Source organism: Vicugna pacos, chromosome 23, assembly GCF_048564905.1.
Source record: "Vicugna pacos chromosome 23, VicPac4, whole genome shotgun sequence".
Classification (NCBI taxonomy): domain Eukaryota; kingdom Metazoa; phylum Chordata; class Mammalia; order Artiodactyla; family Camelidae; genus Vicugna; species Vicugna pacos.
Window position 1 is genome coordinate 5796436 of NC_133009.1, and position 22027 is coordinate 5818462.

Consider the following 22027-nt stretch of genomic DNA (forward strand, 5'->3'; position numbering starts at 1 on the left):
ACCACAGATGGCCGGCGCAGACGGGCGGCAATCCTCAGAGACCGCAGATATTATCTTCACTGGGTAAGATATGACCAGATCAGTTTCGGGGAAAAACGTCCAGGTTTAGAGAGGATGAGAGGGAAGGGAGCAGAGGGCCGGACACCAGGCCTGTGTCAACAGTGTCCAATCTGGGCTCCATCACTTGGCACCTGCACATGGTGCAGGAGGTTCTTACGCATTTAAAGCTGGGAACAGCTGATGTCATCAGCACAGCTTATTCACCAAGAAGCACAGTGTGCCTCTCCCACCAGGTCCTGCGGAAGCCGGAGCCTGAGAAACACATCTGACTGATGGACAGAGGCCCTGGCTCCCTCGGCACCCCACAATGAGCTTGGATCTCTTCCACACGGAAGTAGGAAGTGGGGTGTTTGGAATCATACCCCTCCCCCTCACACCTGCCACTCATGAGAGGGGCAGTGAGACCGGCGCAGATGACCACTGAGCAGGGCAGGCTCCCTGCCACCAGACCCACCTGCCTTGGGTCCTGGGAGCCAGAATGGGGGAGGTGGACCGCAAGCTGCCTGGCCAAAGAGCTTCCAGGTGACTCATGCAGCGTCCTCCCTGCATCTCGCCTTCCACCTCCCCTGAGCCGGCTCAGGCTGCACTGAGCACCTACTGTAACAGTCCCAGGGGAAATCTCCGCCGCAAACTTGAACCAGGGAGTCAGGACAACCCCCAGAGGGCAAGCAAGGACAGCTTTCTTCCTGGTCTCCGGGCCCAGGACACCTCTCGGCCTCACATCCCGGAAGAGGTGGGGAGGCACTGAGCCCGGCCAGCCTGGGTTATGTGGGAGGGGGATGGAGGGGACTGGGGAAGGGAAGGATGATGGCAGCGCACCAGCCACAGATCTCACTGGTGGAACAAACACAAACTGAAGGAAGCAGGGTGCGCAACAGAAATAGAACCAACCTAAAATGGGGGGGGGGGCGGTAAATGAGTGAAAGGAGGGAAACCAAGCTGGGCACGATGGCATCCTCTTCACAAGCCAACTCTGATGCCTCGCCTGCTTCTAGCTTCACCTTGCTGCCTCGAGCTTAAGGAGGCTCCGGCAGACCCCTGCCCCGCAGCTTTTGCTCTGATCCAGAGGAGGGCCGGGGAAGGAACCCTGGGGTCCCTGCTGAGTTCCTCTGGCCAGAGGACTGGCCTTCTTTGGGGATGTTCCTCAAACCCACAGCCTGAGGACTGAGAGGAGGGACCTGGCTGGTAGGTTATCGCCCACGTGGACCTGCCCGCCCAACTCCTCACTTCCACAGTGCGTCCACCTCCCAGGCCCCGAGAGTGGAGACGGACTTAACACCAGAGACTCTGAGAAGGTGAGTTTCTGAGGGGTGAGGGGACAATCTGCCCACGGCGTCTGCTGCGACTCCAGGTCCTGGGACACCTGACCCCCTCCCAGGACATGCTCCCTCGTCCTCACTGACCGGACCCGAGATGGAAGGCAGAGCTGGTGCCGGGCCCCATGCCGCATGCAGGGCCAGCATGCACAGCGTGCTCACCCACAGGCCACCCTTCCAGGGGACAGCAGCCTGACCAGGGGACGGGAGCCAGCTGCCCCTACTCCTTCGAGGGCACAGTGGGCCACCCAAAGGCTATGGGCCCTCTCTCTGGGCTCTGAGGTGTGAAGCCCGGGCAAAGGCTCGGGTGATTCAGGGGGAGCAATCATGTAGCTCCAGAGAACAGGCCTGGATCCCACGTGGGAGGGGCCCTGTCTATGCCATCCTCCTTCAGTAGCGAAGGGAGGAAAATGTGTTTGGTCTCCTCTGGTTCCATCTTCCACACACATCCTCCTGGACAGTCTGGCTTGCCAAGCACTGAAAGGGTGAGCCTGGAGCATGCTTTCACCCCGAGACTCTCCCTCCTTCTTCGCCCTGGCTAGGCTGGGCTCCACCTGCGTGCCCCATGCCATGCCCGTTACCTCGGCTGCTGGTACGGTACCTGCGGTCGGAGTAGCTTCAGAACACGGCGCCCAAGAGAGCCAGAGAGAGGGAGAAAGGATGAGAGAGAAGAGAAAACAGAGCACAGGTGAAACCTCAGGACAAGCAACCACAGGACAGAGAAGGTTCTGGCTCAAAACTGGCCCAGACGGTGTGGCCAGGTGGTGGCCACCGCCCTGAGGCTGCCACCTGCTGTTTGGGGATCATGTTCCACTCCACTGGGGTCTGGTATGTCCCCATTAAAAAACTTCCTTGGGCCTTGGAGACCTTTCTAATATATTCTGCTTGTACCTCTACTCAAGGACACCTAAAAGGTGGGAGCAGGGACAGTCCACCCAGAGTGCCGTGTTCCCAGGTCCTTCTCCAAGGGTGTGTCCTTCCCTTGCTGGGCTGGGCTGACCTTTATGAAGGAGGCTGGGTGACCCTCAGTGATGCCAGGAATTGAGGACATAAGATGTCGGTGGTGTAGGACACCAACCCCGGTCAAAGGGAAGGTTCCATTATTGTTGAATAGTGTTGGGGTGGGGGGGTGCGTATTTGACTGAGCCCTCCCCAAACCATCCCAGCCTTGGAAGGCCAGGGAACTGCGATGGACTGGAGCCCTGATCCCCGTCCTCATGTTCTGCTGCCCCACTACATCCTACAAAATAAGAAACCCAGCTGTGGGCTGAGAACCCTAAAAGGAATTCTTGAATTTGCTGCAAATCCCTGGGCTGAGAAGTCTCTTTGTTCTCTTGTCCCCTGGAGCTGCAGATCCTCCCTGTGGTGGTCGCTGGGGCTGGGCCAGGGGGCTTTGTCCACCTGATGTTCTGCACTGGGGTGGAGATGGGGGGTGGAGGTGGGGGGTGGAGATGGGGAGTGGAGATGGGGGGTGGAGATGGGGAGTGGAGATGGGGGGTGGAGGTGGGGGGTGGAGACGGGCAGTGGGGAGACTCTTTATGTGTCTCCTTAGAGAATTAAGTAATCAAGAAAATGCATCACCCCGGTCTGCCCTTGGGCCCTAGTAAACGGCCCAAGTCCCCGGGAGGCTGGAAGGGGGCAGTAGGAGGGGAATAATTGGGTGGCTCACTCCCTGGTTTACAAGGGCAGGGAGGGACACAGAAAACACTGTCGGCCTTCCTCCAGCTTCTGCCTGGTCTGCTGGCCAGGGAAGTGGAGGCTGGGGAGGGATGCAGGGCTGCTTATGAAGCTGAACGGGGAAGCTGGGGATAAGGTGGCACCAGGCTGGAGGCACTCCTGGGTTGGGGTCCAGGGCGCTCAGGAGGTGTGATCCAGAGTAAGGTCAGGCCGCCAGGCCTCAGCCTTCCGCGGAAAGCGCTAGACACGTAACGTGTTGTCAGCTTCAAGGATTCCTACGCACATCCCCTCTATTTTGGTCTTCGCTTGGAGAATAAACCCCCCGCCCCTGCAAGCCACTGCATTTCCGTCATCTAAACACATAACACTTCTCACATTGAATTACAATTAGATAGTCCTGTGGCTGTCTATCCTTCTAGACTGAGTGAGCTTATTACCTTCATATCCCTCGTTTTTGGCACAGTGTCTGGCACCTCATGTCCTAGATGCTCAAGAAATGGCTGTTGAACAGACCACCCTACCTCTGGAGAGGCAGAGCCCCCGTCCCCTCTCATTTGCGGTCTGGCCAACACCAAGGCTTCTTACAGCCTCGCAGGCTTGAGGGGGCTCCCAGCACAGGCACAGCTGGGCCTGGAGCGCCCTCTGGTGGAGGTTTAAGGTGGGCGCAGCTTGGGGCAGGGGGCTGCGCTGCTGAAGACACCAGAACGGGGAGAGGAACACATTTGCTCTTTGTGGAGCTGGTTTGGCAAATCAGCTGTTTCCCAACTCCCCTTCCTCTCCCCGGCCTGTAATTCAACTCAATTCAGGCTGCAAGGAGGGATGACATTTCCTGCTTTACTCGATCCCAGGAAGTAGCTTCAGTAGCGGACTTTCCTTCCCCTCCTGGGTGCCCCGCACTCTTGGGAAAAGAAGGGGCGTCGCCAGAGCCCTCGTGGGGCCATCTCGACAATACTGCTGCCTCCCTCCGCAGGCGAACACCGTCCCTGCTCTTTGGAGCCCACAAGCACGTTTGCTTCCAGCACGCTTTCTCTCGTGCCCTCAGCTCAGCTGCGAGTCACACTCCCCTCCTCAATCCCCCATTAGAAGAAAAGACGACAGGGGTTGAGTAGCTGAGCAGGTCAAGGCCGAGTGGGGACCCAGGTCTGATGGCAACAGTAAGAAGATGCGTTTTTGCAGATACACAGCTGGCACCTACCTCTCAGCACGCAGGAGGGCTCTCTCCTTTGGAGGGTTGAGGGCCTGCAGCCTCATTTCCTCTCCATCCCAAGAGGCTGGGCAGCCACAAACCAAGTCAGTGTTTCTCTAGGCATCTGAATTACCTGGGCCCTTTTGCTCCGAGGCTGCCCCAGTGCACCTACCTTCATTCGGAGGCGCCGGTGACTCCTCTGTGACTGCTTCCCCAGAGCCCACCTGCGTCCTGGCACTGAGGGAAAAGCGGTAGCGCGACACGGGGTCTGCTCTTTGCACCGTGAACTTGGTCTGATTGGGAGAGAAGTTTTCCACTATCTGCTTTCCTACTTTGGTTCCATTAACTGGGGAGAGATAGGTAAGTGGAATTGAACTTTAGCAACGTTGACCGTGACGGGTCATACAGTCTGCAGCTGGAAGGAGGAAGCCTCACTGACTCTGCTGGACAGGGGACCCCGTGGAGCCTACCCGGGACCTTAAAGACTCGGGGATGGGAGACGGTTCAAAGGCCGAGTGCGGGGCAAGAACTCCTTTCCGGTGCTTTGATGACACCCCAGGGGTAACACTTTCCCACTGATCTCATCGCTGGCTCACTGCAGAGCTATGAGGCTGATTTTGAAAGATTCAACTCAAGCCTTTTCAACAAGGACAAAACTTGAGTTCCTTTCTTCCTTTCAAACAGAACTAGGTCAAAACCACTAGAACTTCAGATTGTTAATGTCTTCTTTGGAAAAGGCTTATTCAGTGTAACTCAAAGGGGGAAGGTCAGGTCTAGAGATGGATTCAGAATAGCACACAGGCACACAGTTGGCTATTAAAATCCTTAACAGCACAACACCTGGCCCTCTGTAGGTACATTACCTACTTTAGAAGGCGGAAAGGTTTTCAAATGAATAACACTCCTGCCCCTGAATGGTGACGCTGAACTCTTTAGGTGAGGTCTTCCCAACCCAGGCTCCTGACTGAGCCGCTCCAAATTCCCTGGCAGCTGTACAGACAGCTGCCTTCCCAAAAAAGGCATCCTGTTAAGGTATCTCCACGTGTCAGTGTCACGTGGATTCTTATGCATGTACTCTCTGCCCCATCGGACAGAAATCACACCAGGTGAGGCACTCTCTCTCCTAGACTTGGCGACTCTAAGATCCCTGCGGGCAGGGGGCCGAATCCCTCATCAGACTGGAAGTCCTCTCTGTCTCGCCGCCGGGCTGACTAGAAGCCCCCTGCTGGGGGAGCTGTGTCAGGAGAGCAGGGACTGGGCCTCACTTGCCTCCCCTCATTCTACGGCCCCTCCATCCCTCCACAATGCCCTCTGTACCCATAGGCTGGCTACCTGATTCCTTAGGATAAGTGGTGAGAATAGGGTTTCTGATTCTCAGATTATCCAAGAGAAAGAAGGGCAGAACGTACAGGCCACGTATTTGAGAGTATATCCAGTCAGGATCCCATTGGGGTGTTCTGGATGATCCCACTCCAGGTTGATTGTCTCCAGGTTGGGCTGCCGGACTCGGAAACGCCTGGGGGCACTGGGTACTTGGGGAAGGAGGAGAGAGTGGGGGACATGGGGGAGAGAAGGGGGACAGGATGAGGAAAACACAGAAAACAAAGCACAAATATGAAGGCATTGACCTCTGGGCAACCCCCGTGCTGGATTGTCGCTAAGCCGGAACCCGGAGAACCGGGAGGTGGCCAGTGTCCATCGCCCCATCCTGAATGGCATTTCCCCAGCTTTAGGGCACACATGGCTCAGACTCTGTTTACATGGGGAGGAAGTCAGTCAAGTTCTCCTTTAGCAACTACCCTGGATTTAGCACATGTGAGGCTCTGATCCTGCAAAGAAACCTCCAAGTTGGGCAGAGCCATTCCCAGGCAGGGTACCAATTTGAGTCGTTTGGTGACAGAGGCAGCAGGTCTCAATCCTCACACAAGGATTCTCACCACTGGGTCCAAGCAGCTGGCCTCCGAGCTGAGAATGCCGGGTTCAGGGGTGATGAGAAAGTAACCCACAACAGAACACGTGCCAGGAGCATGAGCGATAGGGAGAGACTGATGATGAAAACCAGACGAGGAAGAGGGGAGACAGGAATAAAGAAACAAGAGGGAAGAACAAAGGAGGGAGAAAGGAGGGAGAGAGAAGAATGGGGAATATAATACTGAAGAAAGGAGGAAGGAGAGACAGGAGAGGGCAGAGCAAATGCCAGGCTGGTTCAAGAGCACCGGCAGAACAGATGGGCTGGGACCTCGGCAAGAGTCTGTCTTCCAGGACCAGGGTGCCCCCTGCAGGGTGCACAGTCTCAGCACAGCCTTGATTACAGTGGTGACAAGAGTGAAGGTCCTTGGGGCTGGTAAACCAGATGCCTCTGAGGGATCAGCGTGTCCGTGCTCCCTCAGGAGGCGGTAAGCAGGGGCCCCGGCTCCCGCAGTGCCCTCCCACGGGAGTCCGTGCGCACAGCTCGTCCAGAATCACGCACAGTCTTGACATCCAATCTTCCGTCAGGGCGGCCACCTCGGTGACGATGCCCTGGGGGCACGGCTGGAGCTGCTCAGCTCGTAGGTCATCCCTCCTCGAGGTCACGCAGAAGTCAACGTGTGCAGTGCGGGCCAAGCCACGCTGGAGCCGCTCCGGGCCCACCTGGGTGCGCCCCCCTCGTCCTGCCCCACCCGGGGAGCTGCGGGCCAGACCTACCTCCTTCCGGGGTGGTGAACTCCTTGGTCTCACTGCGAGGCCCATCGCCTCGCCCGTTGACCACAACCATCTCCAGCTTGTAGTTGCTGTAGGGGAAGAGGCGGGACACCACGCCCCGCAGGCGGTCGCCGGGGAAGCCAGCTTGCTGCCTCTTCTGAGACACCCACAGGCCCTTCAGCAAGCTGCTCTCCCTCCAGTAATAGGCCTTCAGGACAGAGGCAGGCCGGTGAGGGGGGGCCGGGCCAGGCGGGTTAGTGGTTAGTGCTGGCGGCAGTGACCGGTCTGCCCTTGGCTCGCCACATCAGTCCCACAGAGGCTGGGGGAGGGGCCTGACGCCCCCCTTCGTGAGCCACTAGTGAGTGGATGTCAAACAGAGCAGAGGTTTTTGCTTTCGGTCATTTTCTGAGCCACGTCACCTCTCCGGGGACCAGGCAAGTTAGCCAAACGTACAGCTGAGCCGCTCCGTCTTGAGACTCATCTCCAAGCTTGGGGGGAGGTTGCTCAGGGAGTCCGCGCCAGAACCACAAATTTGAGCCAAGGGTCCAGGCATGGAAAGCTCTTTTCTGGGCTCAAAGACCGCGTCACCCTGAGTCAGATTTAGTACGGTTTAGACTGGCAGCAGACAGGAGTTGAAAAGCAGCAGGTACCCCCAGAAGTCTGAATATAAGAGAGAGTTGATTGAATCCTTTGAAGTCAAATGGTTTCTTTTAACATTGTTGGAAGACCTTTAGGAATGGGATAGTGGCGTGTCCAAGTCAGTGGGAGAGCAGGCTGCGGGGGACAGGGCGGGGGAGCCTGTGCAAGGGGTAGTGTCACAGAAACAGCCGAGAGAGCCTGAGACACGAGGTCTAATGAGCAGGGGATGAGAAGCCCCAGGTCAGGCTGTCACACCAGCATCACCTGGTGCCTTCAAGGGCAAGGTCAGGAGGAAGTCCAGACTTGAGAGGGGGACCCGATGGGAGCTTTAGCCAAAAAAGTCTCCAGGCAAGTAGGTTAAGGGTGCAAGTCAACAGTTGGGGAAGAGCTCATTTAAGCGTATATATCATCTTGCCTTCCTTCCCTACCAAACTCATCGCCCAGGAGGAGACTGACTCCCTCTGTGCCCCCAGTTGTCCATCAGCCAACTGTCGATGACCTCTAAGCCACAGAACCCGTGTTTCCCCAGGGCTACAGCCTCCCCAGGAACTTTTAAACAGAGCTACTCATCACCCCGGGTTTTCTCTCCTTCTTCCCTCACCTCAGCTCACGCTTTCAAAGAGACAGACGGCAGGGGTGGAAGAGAAGGCCAGGAGAGGCCAAGAACCGACCTCAATCATCGGAGTTGGCTGTGACAACAGGGAAGGCATTTCCATCCTTCTAGGGTCTCTGCCTGTTAGTGGGGGCTTCATGAGATCAGACTGGGTGAGGCAAGCAGCCCAGCAGGGACCATTAGGGGAGGGCAGGGGTGCAGCTCAGCGGTGCCTCAACACTGCTTCCGAAGACATGTGTGTCCACACACACACACGTATTACGAGCATAACGTGCTACATAAGGTCGCCCCAGACCTAGTGCCCTTCACGTCATTTTCTGCTGAGCAGAATCTCCCCGCATACCTGTTGCAGGGTACGTCTGGGAGCATATCATTTTTTTCTGGGTGTATTTTTGAACAGCTAGCCCTAGACATCATCTTCTTGAATCAACTCTGGATCCAACAACTCTCCCTGGGACCCCCTTCCAGATACCTGCCGGCCCGCATCTGCTACCCCCTCACCCTGGTTAGCGAGCTGGGTGGTTAGGCGGGGCCCAGAGCTGGCTTCCTCACTCGGTACTCTCTGAGTTGGCCCTGGACCGTGTCGGAGTAGACGCGGTTCCACTGAAGGCTGATGGCTGTGCTGTTCAGGACTCGGATTTTAACGTCAGTGGGAGCAGCCCTGGGATCTGCAATGTGTCAGGACAGAGAGCTAGTTATGCAGGCTGGGCTGGCCCCTGGACTCAAGTCCCCTCTCAGACTTGCTCTCTGCTGGCCCGTACCTCCGCTCCACTCTGGACACTGGGTACTCCCCGAGGGCAGGGGCCACGCCTCCTCCATCAGCATGTACTTGGAAGAGCCGGGGGAGGCTCAGGACAAAGGGATGGCAGTCCAAGTGGAGGGATCTGCCTACACGTATGGAGGGCAGTTATGTGCTGCCCTCGTATGCCGGGAGTTTGCCCCTCCGTTGCACTGTCCACCTTCCCCACCCCGCCCCGTGACCCGGGAGCCGTCCTCTCCGGACTGTGTCAGCACGGCTCCTTGTTCTCAGGCTTCCAGATGGGTCTGCCCAAAAGGAGGCGCCAACAGGAGATCCCAGGGCAGGAGGAAGGGGAGGATGGTATCTGTTCCCCTGGCTGCCTCTGCAGGGCTGCAGGATGACAGCACTGCACCCTTCGACCCAAAGGCAGCCCTCTCTGGCCGCAGAGACTCACCTGCCCCTGCCCCTCCAGGCCAATGGCATAATGGCATCCTATGCTGCTGGCCCTCCAGGTCATTTGCCAGACCTTGCTCTTTTCCCTCTAACCCTGTCCTCGTCTTAGAATTAGTCCCGCCTAAGTGGCGTTTGCTTCCTTCCAGGCCCTGCAGGGGATGTTACCCACAGACTGACGACGCCATAACCTAATTCAGGAAAAGATTCTGATCCTGTGGCTCCCTGGAAAGGAAGGGACACTCCCTCCCCTATAACTGATTCTCACCTCCGTTTTCTCTACTCTGCTGCAAAAGCAGTTCCGCCCCATCCCCTCTACAGCATCACCCGCAGGGCAGACAGACGCGATGGAGGCTGCGGGGCAGTGTGTGACGTCCACGGCCAGAGGCTGTCTTCTCCATACTTACCCTCCAGGAGTCCCCACCGGCTTCTGTCTGGAGGTGTCTGCCACCATGGAGATGAGGAGCGGGACGGACAGAAGGCCTGCTGATCCCCTCTACTTATCTCCCAAGTGGGTCCCATCCATAATCACCTCCAGGGAAGTGGGGCACAGGGCCCAACCCTCACTGCCTCCCATTCACTGCTACGAGCACCACTGGCCTTCCTCCTGAGCCCAGAACCGGCCCATGTGGCTCTGCTCCTCCCTAAGACTCTCCTCCCTTCCTTCTGGTCACCCCGTCCACCTGAAGACTTCTTGGATCAAACCCAGACCCACCAGGGCACGGATTGCTCTGAGCAGGAGGGGTGCCACCGACCCTCCTGCTTTGTTCAGCAGCCTACAAGCTTGATGTGCTGGGGACAGAGAGGCCACCACCGTCTGGAAAGCCAGGCACATACTTCTACATATACACCCAGGATCTTGTTGACAGTACAGACACAGCCTCCAAAGAACTTCTCTTTTCATGTTCAATTCCAGGAGTTAAGAGCAACAGTGGGGATGCCAGTGGGTGGCTGGTCTGGAGCTCCAGGCTGGGGGCTCCGCAGACCTCGATCCCGCAAGATTTCAATCCCTCAAGGATTCTCCTGGGACTCCGGGGGAAGAGTCCGGCCTGTGGCCCTGCTCCCTACGGAGGAGTCTAATTATGGCCCTTTGCGATGCATGGTCCTGAAGTCTTTCTTGGTGCTAGCAAGGCTTGGCAGTTAGGTAGACCAGAAAGCCTGGGTTCTATTTTCAAAGCTGACATTTAATACTGTGCAATAGTAGCAGGGGTCTCCCTTGCAGGACCCCAGTTTTCACGTACATAAAATGAGTGCATTGGCCTAGGGAACCATGTTCAGTAATTCTAACTAGTGTTCGGATGATAACGCTTCCACTCCTGATGTTTTCTGGGGCCCATCTACTCTAGGCCACTGCAGAGGATTTCTCTCTCCTGGGAACTGGCTGTCTTCCCAGGATGTTCTCGGAAGTCCCACGGCCCCCCACCCCCCCCCAGGCGTTCCTGGTCTGCGAGGGTGGCCTGAGCAGCCCAGCGGTGAGGGTCCTGGGTGGGGGCGGGGAGGGTACTCACAATCTTCCCCGGAGTAACCGATGACAGTGTCTGGCTCAGGACCTTTCCCAAAGTCATTCTCGGCCTGGACTCGGATCTCGTAGGGCACGTAGACGGGGGTCTGCCCCACGACGTAGCGGGAGCCCCACACCGTGACATTGTTCCAGGTCTCTCGGGTCTCTCTCCGCCGCCACTTGACGATGTAGCGCAGGTTGGGGCCAAAGGCGGAGGTGGCATTCATTGGCTGAACAGGGAGAGATGGCAGGGGTGGAGAGGGCACGGGCGAGGAGGCCCGGCCTCCCACAGCCTTCACTCTACCTGCGCCCGGCACCCTGCCCCACCTGCCCAACAGCGACCAGCTTCCTTGCAGAGCTGAGGAGAACATACCCACCAATGCTGAGTCCCCCCAGAGCCCAGAGTCCTATGAAGCCAGCAGCATGCAGATTCTCCCCCCAAGCCCTGGTCACTCTGACTCCCACCCCCTTGGCAGGTGCACAGGGTGCGAAAGCTTTACTGGCGACAGGACTCTTTCCTGTGATGGAGCAACCAGAAAACAAAACGTAGGCAGTGACATAATGATCTCCAAAGCCAGAAAGGAAGGAGTTTTGGTTTAGCCTGCTCTCAACGAATTCAGTTTCCAGATTTTAGTCCTACTGAATCCATGCGTGTCTGCCCTGTCCTTCCCAAAAGGCCAGAACCCAGAGTGGGCGTAACTCTGTCTTTACTCCCTAAGGGCCAGGAAGCAGTCCCCTGGGAGCCTGTCATCCAGAGCTGTGGATCAAGAACCAACCCTTGGGAAGTCCTGAAGATGAGCCCCAGTGTCTTAAGTCTGGGCTCAGCCCAGTTGTCAAGTCTGCTGTGAGACCAGGCCCTCAGAAGATGGGGGTGGTCAGTGATCCCAAACATTGTGTCTCTCTGTTTCTGTTATTCATGGCAATAGCACAAAAATGTTAATATTTCAGTGGCTGAATCTGAGTCTCTTAAATTTGGAAGTGATTTGAAAAAAAGTCATTTTGAGGCCCCCTATCCTAGTTTTGGGTTTGGAAAATGTGGTCAGTGAGCCAAGATGAAGATGGACTTTCCCAATTCTGGCCTGGGGGCATCTTTTGAGTCACCTTGTCCATCCTGGACTTACAGGTGGCCTGCACTGGAGGACCACTCAGCCACTGGTCTCTCCCCTCTCCCAACAATCTCCAGTAGGAGGACCCCAGAACACCCCAAAGCGAGGTCCTGGTGTTTAGGCTAAATCTTTCCTAGAGAGTCATCTAAATCCCTCCTTCTTCTAAAGAAGTCCGTTTACTCTGCTGGATGCTGATTTTGCCAACCTGACAGTCTTTGCTCCTCGGTCACCACTGCTCCTGCTCTTGTCTTAAATCTTGCTCTCAGACGTCCACCTGTTTGGTTTCTGGATGCTCCATGCAGGGAAGAGTGGCCTCCACACCAGCCAGGTGGTCTGACCACCCCGCGACCCCGGAGTCCCGGGTATAAAGGGCGAGGGGTCCCGGGTATAAAGGGCGAGGGCTCCCAGGCTCAGGCTGCTAGGCAGGCCGGCCCTTCCTGGGCGGGCTGGGAGGGGCTCTTACCGTCCATGTGATTTCCATGTTGTTCTTTCTGGTCCCCTCTCCCTTCACATCAGAGGGGTTGGACTCAGGGGCTGGAACCCAAATGGATACAAATATCAAGTCCAATTTGTGCATCACAGGGCACAGTACGCAGCTCCTCTCCCCCAACCCGACTGGTCCCTTCTGCGCTCTGTCTTTTCTCAGCATCTTTCTAAACACTCTATCCCATAAGCAAGTGAACTTGCTCTGCCGCTTTCTCACGGGTATGACGTGCCTTCCTAGCTAAGATTTAAACCCCCAAAGCAGGGATGATTTCTTTTGAATTTTAATCCCTTACAGGACAGCGTTTATCATAAGGCTTTCCACACTTCAGATAGCCCATACAGCCAATTCAATGTGGATCATCCCCTTTGTGGATTAGCCACTAAATGTGTTACCAGACTGGTTTATCCAGCATTTAATATTTTGGGGGAGCATCTCCACCCTCAGTGAGCCAGTGTGGTTTCAGAAATGTAAACATTCCACTACCCAAGTGTGTGGAGAAATCTGATACAACATCAGAAGGTATGTTTCTATTGCAAACTGTTGCCATGGCTTTTCCCTTTAAAGCAGATCACCAAGAATTATTAATACTATTAGTAATATTAGTAATAACAAACATGACAGTTAACATGTATTGTGTGCTTGCTGTATGCCAGGCATCATGGTAAGAACCCAAATTACATTTCAAATGTAAGGAATCCTCACAGCCAGCCCGGGATGGTAGTATTCTCAGTTTCAGAGATGAGGAAGCTGAGCCTTGGAGAGGTTAAGTTACGTGCCCGAATTCGTGTGGCTGGGGCCAGAGGGGACTCGGTTTGAAGTCTGGGTGCCTGGTCTCGGACCCGTTAGCCCTCAACACTCACGTGCTCCGCTGGTTCGGTAGCGCTCGGACGGGAGGCTGGGGTGGCTGCTGCCCACCTCATTGATGGCGATGACCCGGAACTGGTAGTTGACATACGGGGACAGCTGGAGGACGGCTGAGTTGACACTGCCCGGGAACTTGGAATGGTCATGCCAGACCCCTGGCTGGAACTGGTCCTCTTCAAACTGCACGACGTAGTCTGAGGGGGCGAGGAAGACAGAGCTGTTCGAGGAGCTGAGCTAGTGAGTTCTCTCTCAAGGCCGCTCCCTCCGGGTTTCCGTTAGTCTGTCTAATCTCCTTTGGGTAAACAAAGGCACAGGTGGTCTTCCCAAGACACAGAAAGGGGAACCGAGGCCTCCCTGCATCCTGTCAACAGCCCAGCGGGGAGAGTGTAGTTCGGTGGTAAAGCACATGCTTAGCATGCCCAAAGTCCTGGGTTCAATCCCCAGTGCCTCCATTAAAGAATAAAAATAAAATAAATTAAATAAACCTAATTACCACCCCCCACTCCAATGATAAAAAAGAAAAAAAAAACAGCCCAGGGCTCACATCAAGTGAGGCAGTGGGACCAGAAAGCAGGGCAAGGCCTTCCAGGTTGCCACCGCCCCTCCTCTCCGGAGGGGCGCGCGGGGCCCCCGGCTGACCTGTGATTGGACTGTTGTTGTCGTCCCCCGGGATCCAGGTCAGCCTCACACTCCTCTCAGCCAGGTCGGTGAGCTCCAGGTCCCGGGGTCGGTCAGGCCGTCCTGGCAGCAAAGAGGAAGACGTCACGCAGGACTCCCGAGTTAGAGCCGGCCAGTCCCTGTGCTGGTCTCAGTCCTGGACACCGTCCCAAGGACAGGTCCCTGATGGGCTGAGGTCACCATCAGCAGGAACCAACCCCAGCTGGCCTTGGAGGGTCAGCACAGGGGCCACCCCCTTCCCTCAGGGTTCAAGGAAGAACAAAGAAGAACCTCCAAATTCTATCACCCCCAAAAGAGTATCGAAGGATGCAGGACATGGAGAAAACTGGGACCACCCCTCCCCCACTTCTGTGGATGCTGTTGGGGGGCAAGCATTTGGAAAATGCTGCCCTGTGCATTAGACCCAAGGTCACAACCTTTAGGAAAGCCGGTGAGGATGTATGGGATTTTGTCCCGTTTTCTCATAATAATCCTCTACTCTGTGTGCCAAGCCGTGAAGGGGCAGGAGCCCAAGGGGTGTCACCCTGGGGTGCTGAGCAGGGCAGACCAGTTAAGGGAATGGGGGGAGGGCAGACAAAGACAGAGGACCAGGCCAGGGACGAGATAGGGACTTGAGTCTAGGAGCTTCAGTGATGGACAGCAGGACAGAGGGGCCCCAACAAGAGTGGGGAAGCATCTTTCTGGGGCCCCAGTCTCCTTAGATGTCCTAAGTGGGTGCCGTCCTGGCCTGGGGATAAAGCCGTTGGGCCACTGACTGGTGAGGACAGGCATGGTCTCTCCCCCATCCTGGCTCCTGGAACCAGCCACTTCCACATTTTTTGGCTGGCTACTGGAAGGATCTGGAAGGTGAGTCAGGAGCCCACATTCATGTGTGTTGCACACGCATGTGTGCAGACTGTAAATGGGCATACAGCAGCAGCTGTGAGGAGGCCACAAAACAGGTGCGCCTATGGATAACGAAGCAAGCGGGCCTTCGCGACAGGACCAGACACACTTCCGAAGCCAAGCTGGGGGAGGAGACCAGGCCCCTCCCGGGAGTGGTGGGCGTGGCCAGAGGTGAGGGGCGGGGCGAGACAGCAGGCGCTCAGGCGGAGCTCAGTCTGTGAGAGGAGCGGGAACCCGGGTCATGATGGAGCTCAGGGAGGTGACAGAGTAGGGCTGTGACAGGGCTCAGGGCTGTGATAGGGCTGTGACAGGGCTCAGGGACACGAGACTCTGGAGAGGAGTCGGATTTGGCTGGGGGTGGGCGTGCTGCCGGCTGGCCTGCACACAGCACACCCTGTCCTGCAGCGTCGTCCCCCTCCTAGACGTAGCCCTCCCAAACCCCCAGGGAGCGCCTGGCGGGGTCCCGGGATTAGTAGGAATTACCTTTGGGCAGGGCTGCCAAACGGTTAGTTGGAGTGGCCTGATCAGCTGCAAAGGTAAGATGGGTTATCCAGGTTAGCAGGTTATCTGGGGATAAAGGCGTTCTGGGAGGGTGGGGCTAGACAGCTCCGGCTTGAATGGCTGCCCCTGCACATCTTCACCGCCGCCCCCCTCCCCAACGTCCATGGAGAGTAACCCCCCTGATGAAGGCCCTCCTGTGTTTCCTCCACAGCCGGGGGTAGAAACTCTGTCTCCTTCCTGTCCCAAAGCTACTTCTGTGCCTGGGCCCTCCGCTCCCTGTGACTGTGCCCGTCCACCGGGGAGGGACGAAAGCCGCTGACAGTAACAGCGATAGGGCGCCCGGAGAGCGCGCAGAGGTGAGGAGGAGGTTCGCTTGCCTGGGAGAGGCTGCCTCCCCAGGCCTGGGAGGACTTAGTGTTCACAGTCTGGCCTGGAGACGAGGGCAGGGTGAGACGGGATCGCCTAAGTGCAAGGCTCCCCGTCAAATCCCACCAAGAAAGGTGGGCAGCGAGTAAGGCCAGCAGAGGGTGTCGGAAGGACAAACACAAAGTTCAGTCTTGTTTGAAGGATGGATCGTTTTAATCGGTTTAGTGGTTTAGAGTTAGCTGTAACGTTGGTAAAAAATGACCACAATGAGAACCCCTGTCCATTCCTGCTCTCATTCAGGCCCCCTTCACTGAGGATTTGGGTGAGTTAACGATCTCATTCAGGAGGCAGGGCATCCAGCCCAGCTCATTCCAAAAGGAGGAGCTGCCTAACCCTGAGGTCAGAAGGTGGGAGGACCACCACCCTAGCTGGCTTGCTGGCCACAGGCAACGCCCTGGGAACCATCCACCGCTTCTCTGGCCTCGGGGGGAGGGGGGAGGTGGAGGTCAGCGCCAGGATGGGCAGCGGCAGTTACCTAGCACGGTGAGGTAGGCCTTGGCCAGGTCTTGGTCCAGCTCGGTGCTGGCGACACACGTGTAACTGCCCTGGTCGCGCTCTGCCACACCAAAGATGGTCAGGGAGTCCTCCTCCTTCTTCATCCTGCAAAGGACCCGGGAGGGGTTGGGAAGAGGGCAAGTAGGGGGCAGTGAAGGAGGGAGATGGGGGTGTCAGGCATTGCCCATCTGCTTTCTCCCTGGAGGGGTGATGGTGAGTCAGGAAGGAGAAGGCAGCATCAGAGTCTGGGTGGCCACAGCCTCTCCTAGGGGACACCAGGCTCCATCTCAATGCTTCACGAGAGGCAAGGGTCTTCACGTCAACCTGAGCACGTACAGTGCCTGATGGAGGCCCTGACCCGCCTTCGCTGTCCTCGAGTCCCACTCTGGTTCTGTTCTCTGGGCCTTTCCTGTGCTGTGTTCCCCTCCTGAATGACGGCGCAGTTAGGCCCACCCCGCAAAAGGCAGATCATTTTGTACTTCCAGCTCTGTCTTCAGCCCAGATTGGTGCCCATGCTCTGGCCAAGTGCCCTGGGTTCCTCTGAACTGTCTCGCACAGAAACAGGAAGGTGCCCAAGAGTAGGCTGGACTGTGAGCATCGCTGAGTGTCAGAATGCCTGTGCCTGCCCACAGGGTACACTCTGCAAAAAACCAGATGATCGCTGGAAACAGCTGGTAGCCACGCCCCACCTGTCCCGGAGATGGAAGAGGGTACAGCCAAGAGCCTGTGAGGGAGGCTCGGACCAGCTGTTCTCAACCCTGGCTGCACATCACAAACAACAGAGGGGGGCGACTTTTAAACACTATCTCTGCCTGGGCTCTCCCCCAACTCCAATTAAATCTGTATCTGGGATGAGGGAGGGGGCAGCGTGTGCCTAATAAATCGTCCCAGATGCAGTAAGGGCTGAGAACCACACAAACCACAACGGTTAGAGTCCGCTCGGGCAAACCCTGCCCTCTGCTGGGGAACAGGGGCACTGCAGGCAGGGTGAGGGGACGGGGAGGGGGGTCCTGGCTGTGACAGAAACAAAAGGAGGAGGAAAAGAGGAGGAGTGAGGGGAGAGAAGGAGAAAAGGAAAGAGAGAAAGGAGTCGGTAGAAAGGAGAAGGAGGAGAGAGGAAAAGGAGAGAGAAGCAGAGCGCTGATGGGAGAGTGGGGTGCAGGGGTGCAGGTGCGGGTCTCCTCTGAGATGGGGGAGTCACTGAGGCTGTCACGCCCTCCTCAGCATTCTGCAGTGACGCACAAGACACGGATTCCCTGGATTCTTCAGTGCATCACCAAGAGCAGGGAACAAGAAAACGCCCCAGACGAGCAGCAGGCAGGGAGAAGGGAGGAGCAGAGACCTGTTTCCAATGTACAGCGGCTCGTCATCCTTCAGCCAGGAGACCGTGAGCTTCAGTGAGGGGTCGTGCTTCACGCGACACTCCAGCTGCACCGTGGTGCCCCTTTTGGCGACCTGGTCCTCAGGCATCCGGTAGATCCTGGTGGGGTCTGCGGAGAAGCCCCCGGGAGCTCACCACCGACACAGTCTCTGCCACCACCCCCGTGTGGTCACACAGTGTGACACGCATGACCGCCAAGTTAGCGGGACCACGGAAGGTGGCAGAAATAGGATTCGGTTACATGAATGGTAGGGGAGGTGATCCCAAATGGTAGACAATCCCCACATCCTTTCTATTCAGCTCGGGAACATGTGGCGCAGCTTCTGGGGTGGTAGTGGGGCGCTGGTGTGGGAAGCAGGCGTCCCTGACTAATTCTATATGGGCCAGGCAGATAATGACTCAGTGTTCCCAGCGCCAGGCCAGAGGGAGGTCCTGGCCGCGGGACTTCCACGGGGAGGACACACAGATCTGGAGGGAGGTCCTACTGGGGATTAAGAATTAGGTGTGACATTTCAAAGTGAGTAACACGTGGGATAACTTTGGGGATATGGCCTCCTCGCCTCCCCGCCCCGCCCTCTGCCTAGCAACCCTCTCCTTTACCTTTGACCTCCAGGCGGACCTGGTTCTCAGCTTTGCCCAGGATGTTGGTGGCAACACAGGTGTAGATGCCTTGGTCCTCTTTGCGGATCATCTTGATTTCCAGACTGCCATTCTCGTAGACGTGGTAGTTGCCACCATCCAGGTTGCTTCCTTGCCCATTCTTAAACCTCACAACAGAGCAGCAGAACACACAGCATACTGAGAACGGGCCAGCCCGGGGAGTGGGGGCGGCAGCCACTCGAGAGCCCAGGCAGGGATGGGTAGGAGCCCGGCGCTAGGAACCCGGAGCCCTGAGCCTTGTGGGTCTGCCTCCAACCACTGAGTGGCCCTGGCAAGTCTCTGAGCCTCAGTTTCCTTCTTGGCACAATGAGAGGTTGACCTAGATGATCTGTCTACTTCCTCCCAGCTTCAACCTTTTAAGGCTGCCAGGACTTGCTGAATACCTATCATGGGCCAGACGGAGCGAGAAAGGTGGGACAAACGACCCTGTGGAGGAAGCCTGGTCTCTTGGAACTTACCATCGGAGTGTGGGGATGGGAGACCCAAAGAACGGGCAGTCCAGCCGCGTCCGGTTGTACAGGATCACCCTGATGAGCTGGTTCCGGGCTGAGAGCATCCGAGGTGGCACGTCTGCAACCCCCAGAGAACTGGTCTTGGCTGGGGAGTCTCCCCTTCCTCTCTGCGCATCAGTCTTATCTCTACGTGCCTTCTCCTCACGGCAGCTTCCCAAGCCCCAGGGTACCTTCCCCTATCAACCGCTCTCCTTTAAGAAGCCTCTCAGCACTAGGTGAGGAAGGAGGAAGCTTATCCATCTGCTCTTAATCCACCCGACACCCAGTCCAGCTTTTACAAAGGGTTCCCTCAAATCCCCCAGCAGGTTCTCCACCTAGGCTTCTCCTAGCTGCACCTGCCCGCTGCCCTCTCCCTGCTCCAGGAGAGCCATGAACATACTCAGAACTGTTTCCCACCCTGAGACCATGGAGAACCCACGGAGAGTCAGCCTGGACACACCAAGGAGATGAGATGGTCCATCCTCTCCCCCGGGGAGGAAAGAGGCTAAGACTGACTTCTTAGCATGAAATCAACTTGGTCCGCACATCAGCTCAGTGGATTTTAAGTCCTCCATCCTCCCTGCAAATCTCATCCTGGGTCTCGGTGCTTCCCCGATCCTGCTGCCCTCCTACCCCACCAGCCTGGCTGACCTCCGGAGAAGAAAGCGCACCCACGAGGTGAGCAAGCCCCAGGGAGGCTCCACCGAGGGCGAGCGGAGGGAGGGGCGCACTCACCCAGCACGCTGACGAAGGCGTTGGCCAGCAGGTAGCCGTGCTCGTTGGAGGTGTTGCACTGGTACACGGCCCTGCTGCTGATCTGGGTGTCCCGGAAGATGATGGTGTCCCCGGCCACTTCGCGGTTTGGGTTGGGTGGTGCCGCTACAGATAGGAAAGATGCTCCTGGTGAGAACCGGGGGAGGGCAGGGCAAAGGGCACTTGGGACCCTGGCCAGGCCTCCTAGGACTGGGGTGCTGTGGAGGCAGCAGCACTGGGTGGCTCTCAGACCTGGCTTCCGGCCCCACCACTGCCTGGCTGTGTGATCTTGGCTCCACCATTGAACCTGCTGGAGTTTATTTCAGTCCATGCAATGTGAACAGGAGTCCCAGTCAGACCTACACAGCAGTTGGGCAGATGTGGCTGAGATCGTGAGCTTTGGAAACAGGAGGGCTTTCCCCCCCCCATATTATGGATTTTTTTTAATTGACGTATAATCAATTTACAATGTGTTAGTTTCTGGTGTACAGCATAGTGATTCAGTTATACACACAAACACACATATATATTCTTTTTCATCATAGGGTATTATAAGATATTGACGATAATTCCCTGTGCTATAGGATAGGACCTTGTTGTTTATCTATTTTATAATTTGCTTATTTTTATTTTATTTTAATCTTTTTTGGGGGATGTAATTAAGTTTACTTATTTACTTATTTATTTGATGGAAGTACTGGAGATTGAACCCAGGACCTTGTGCATGCTAGGCATGCACTCTACCACTGAGCTATACCTTCCCCTGCCATTTATCTGTTTTGTATATAGTAGTTTGTATCTGCAAATCCCAAACTCCCAATTCATGGAAGTAGGAGAGGTTTGAATCCTAACCACATTACCTGCCAGCTCTATTCAATGGCTCTAATGCTTCAGTTTCCTTGTCAGCAGAATGGGGATAACATATCAGCTTGCGGGGTTTTAGGAGGATGATCTGAGAGTCTGTGTATGAGCAGAGCACATACTGATCATCATTGTTATCATTTAAACTCAAATGTGTTCTGAAAAGAATAAAGCAATATAGAACTAGACGGGACCAGCCACCTTCCCATCCTTTGAGCAGAGTACCTGGCAGACACTCACAAGGTTAAACGCGAAGGCTCATGCCTGCTGGGAGCCAGAGGAATCCCTGTATTTGCCAAAGCTCCCTGATCTTCCCAAAACGTGTGCTCACACTGAGAGACCACTCCCTCCTCCAGGCCTCCTGGTCCCATTCGCAGGGAGCAGAGAGCAGGGGCCGGGGCGTGGCCGTGGGCTCTCACACTGTCCCCGTATCACTCTAAGACCTGGGGCAAATCATATAACTCATTCTGTGCCTCATTTCCTTCAGCTGTCAAATGGGGAAGCATTACTGCCATCCTTCCCCTACTCTGAGGAAAGTTAAGATAAGAGAGTGATGACGGGATAACGAACTGTGCAGATAAAAGTTTTCTAAAATTGTACAGAATCACCACTTCTCTCGTCTTTCACCTCCAGGAGGTGCCTTTCCTCTGTATCATTTCTGGACTGGGCCAGATGACTTGGCTTGCGTGATCCGTGAACTCATCCAGGCTGGCTCACACCTACCCCAGGAGTCGGCAGAGGAGGACACAGAGTCTGGCCTCGCGGGCGCCATCCAACAGACAGCAAGTCTGAGCCGGAACTGGGGCGTCAGCAGGAGGCGAACAAAGCCGAGGTCAGCATCCTTATCCTCCTTCCTGAGTCCCCACTCAGCAAAAAGGCACAAATAAAGCCGATGCCAACAACCTGATGCCTCCTTGCCCGGCAATTCTCACAGACCGGCTTTCCTCCGGGCCACTCCCTTGAGTGATGGGGGACCTTCCCAGGACCACGGCTCAGCTGCAAATCCTGGACTCTGCATTTATTCAGTGCTGCTTGTGATGTTTAGCACCTTTGTTTGCCTTGTCTCCAAACGGCTACCAAACAGGGAGAAGGGCAGAGGGGGGCTACATGCACATGCTGCTCATATCCAGGGGAAGGATGCTTCTTGGGGCAACCAGATGCGCAGTGCTAGACGGTGCAGGCGTGTTGCGCTGTCACAGCGGTCCCCAGTTTCACCGCTTACCAGCCATGTGACCTTGGGCAGTTCCCTGCACCCATCGGAACCTCACTTCCTCATCTTTAATGTTTGAGATTAAAGAGGTAAGAGGGAGGTGCAGTGCCTGGCACACAACAGATGTCTAGAGAGGTGCGTGCTCACCTCCTCCACCTGTGTCCCTGCCTCTCCACCTGCTTCTGTCAGCTGTTGCTCTGAGTTCTCACCATCTATTTTTTGCCCCCTCTGGTGGATAACACTGTTCGCATTTCCTCTGATCCCTTAGAGAAAGGACATGACATTTAAAATGTAAATGCAACTGGAGTGAATATGATGTGAAAACTTGACCAAGACCTCTGGCTCGAAGGGGCCCTGGAGGCACAC

At 56.2% G+C, this 22027-nt stretch overlaps 1 protein-coding gene across 1 annotated transcript in view; it reads right to left on the reverse strand.

Annotated features, from left to right (window-relative positions):
* Positions 1-22027, reverse strand: part of NFASC (neurofascin) — a 175411-nt gene that overhangs the window by 26239 nt on the left and 127145 nt on the right. The window contains exons 11-25 of the mRNA XM_072948373.1: positions 19573-19716; positions 18805-18916; positions 18287-18453; positions 17648-17795; positions 16286-16410; positions 15367-15411; positions 13960-14061; positions 13317-13514; positions 12433-12503; positions 10871-11093; positions 8726-8841; positions 6925-7129; positions 5649-5771; positions 4412-4585; positions 1978-1992 (exon numbers count right to left, since the gene is read on the reverse strand). Of these exons, the coding sequence (XP_072804474.1) occupies positions 1978-1992; positions 4412-4585; positions 5649-5771; positions 6925-7129; positions 8726-8841; positions 10871-11093; positions 12433-12503; positions 13317-13514; positions 13960-14061; positions 15367-15411; positions 16286-16410; positions 17648-17795; positions 18287-18453; positions 18805-18916; positions 19573-19716 (1968 nt within the window). The remainder of the gene's footprint in view (positions 1-1977; positions 1993-4411; positions 4586-5648; positions 5772-6924; positions 7130-8725; positions 8842-10870; positions 11094-12432; positions 12504-13316; positions 13515-13959; positions 14062-15366; positions 15412-16285; positions 16411-17647; positions 17796-18286; positions 18454-18804; positions 18917-19572; positions 19717-22027) is intronic.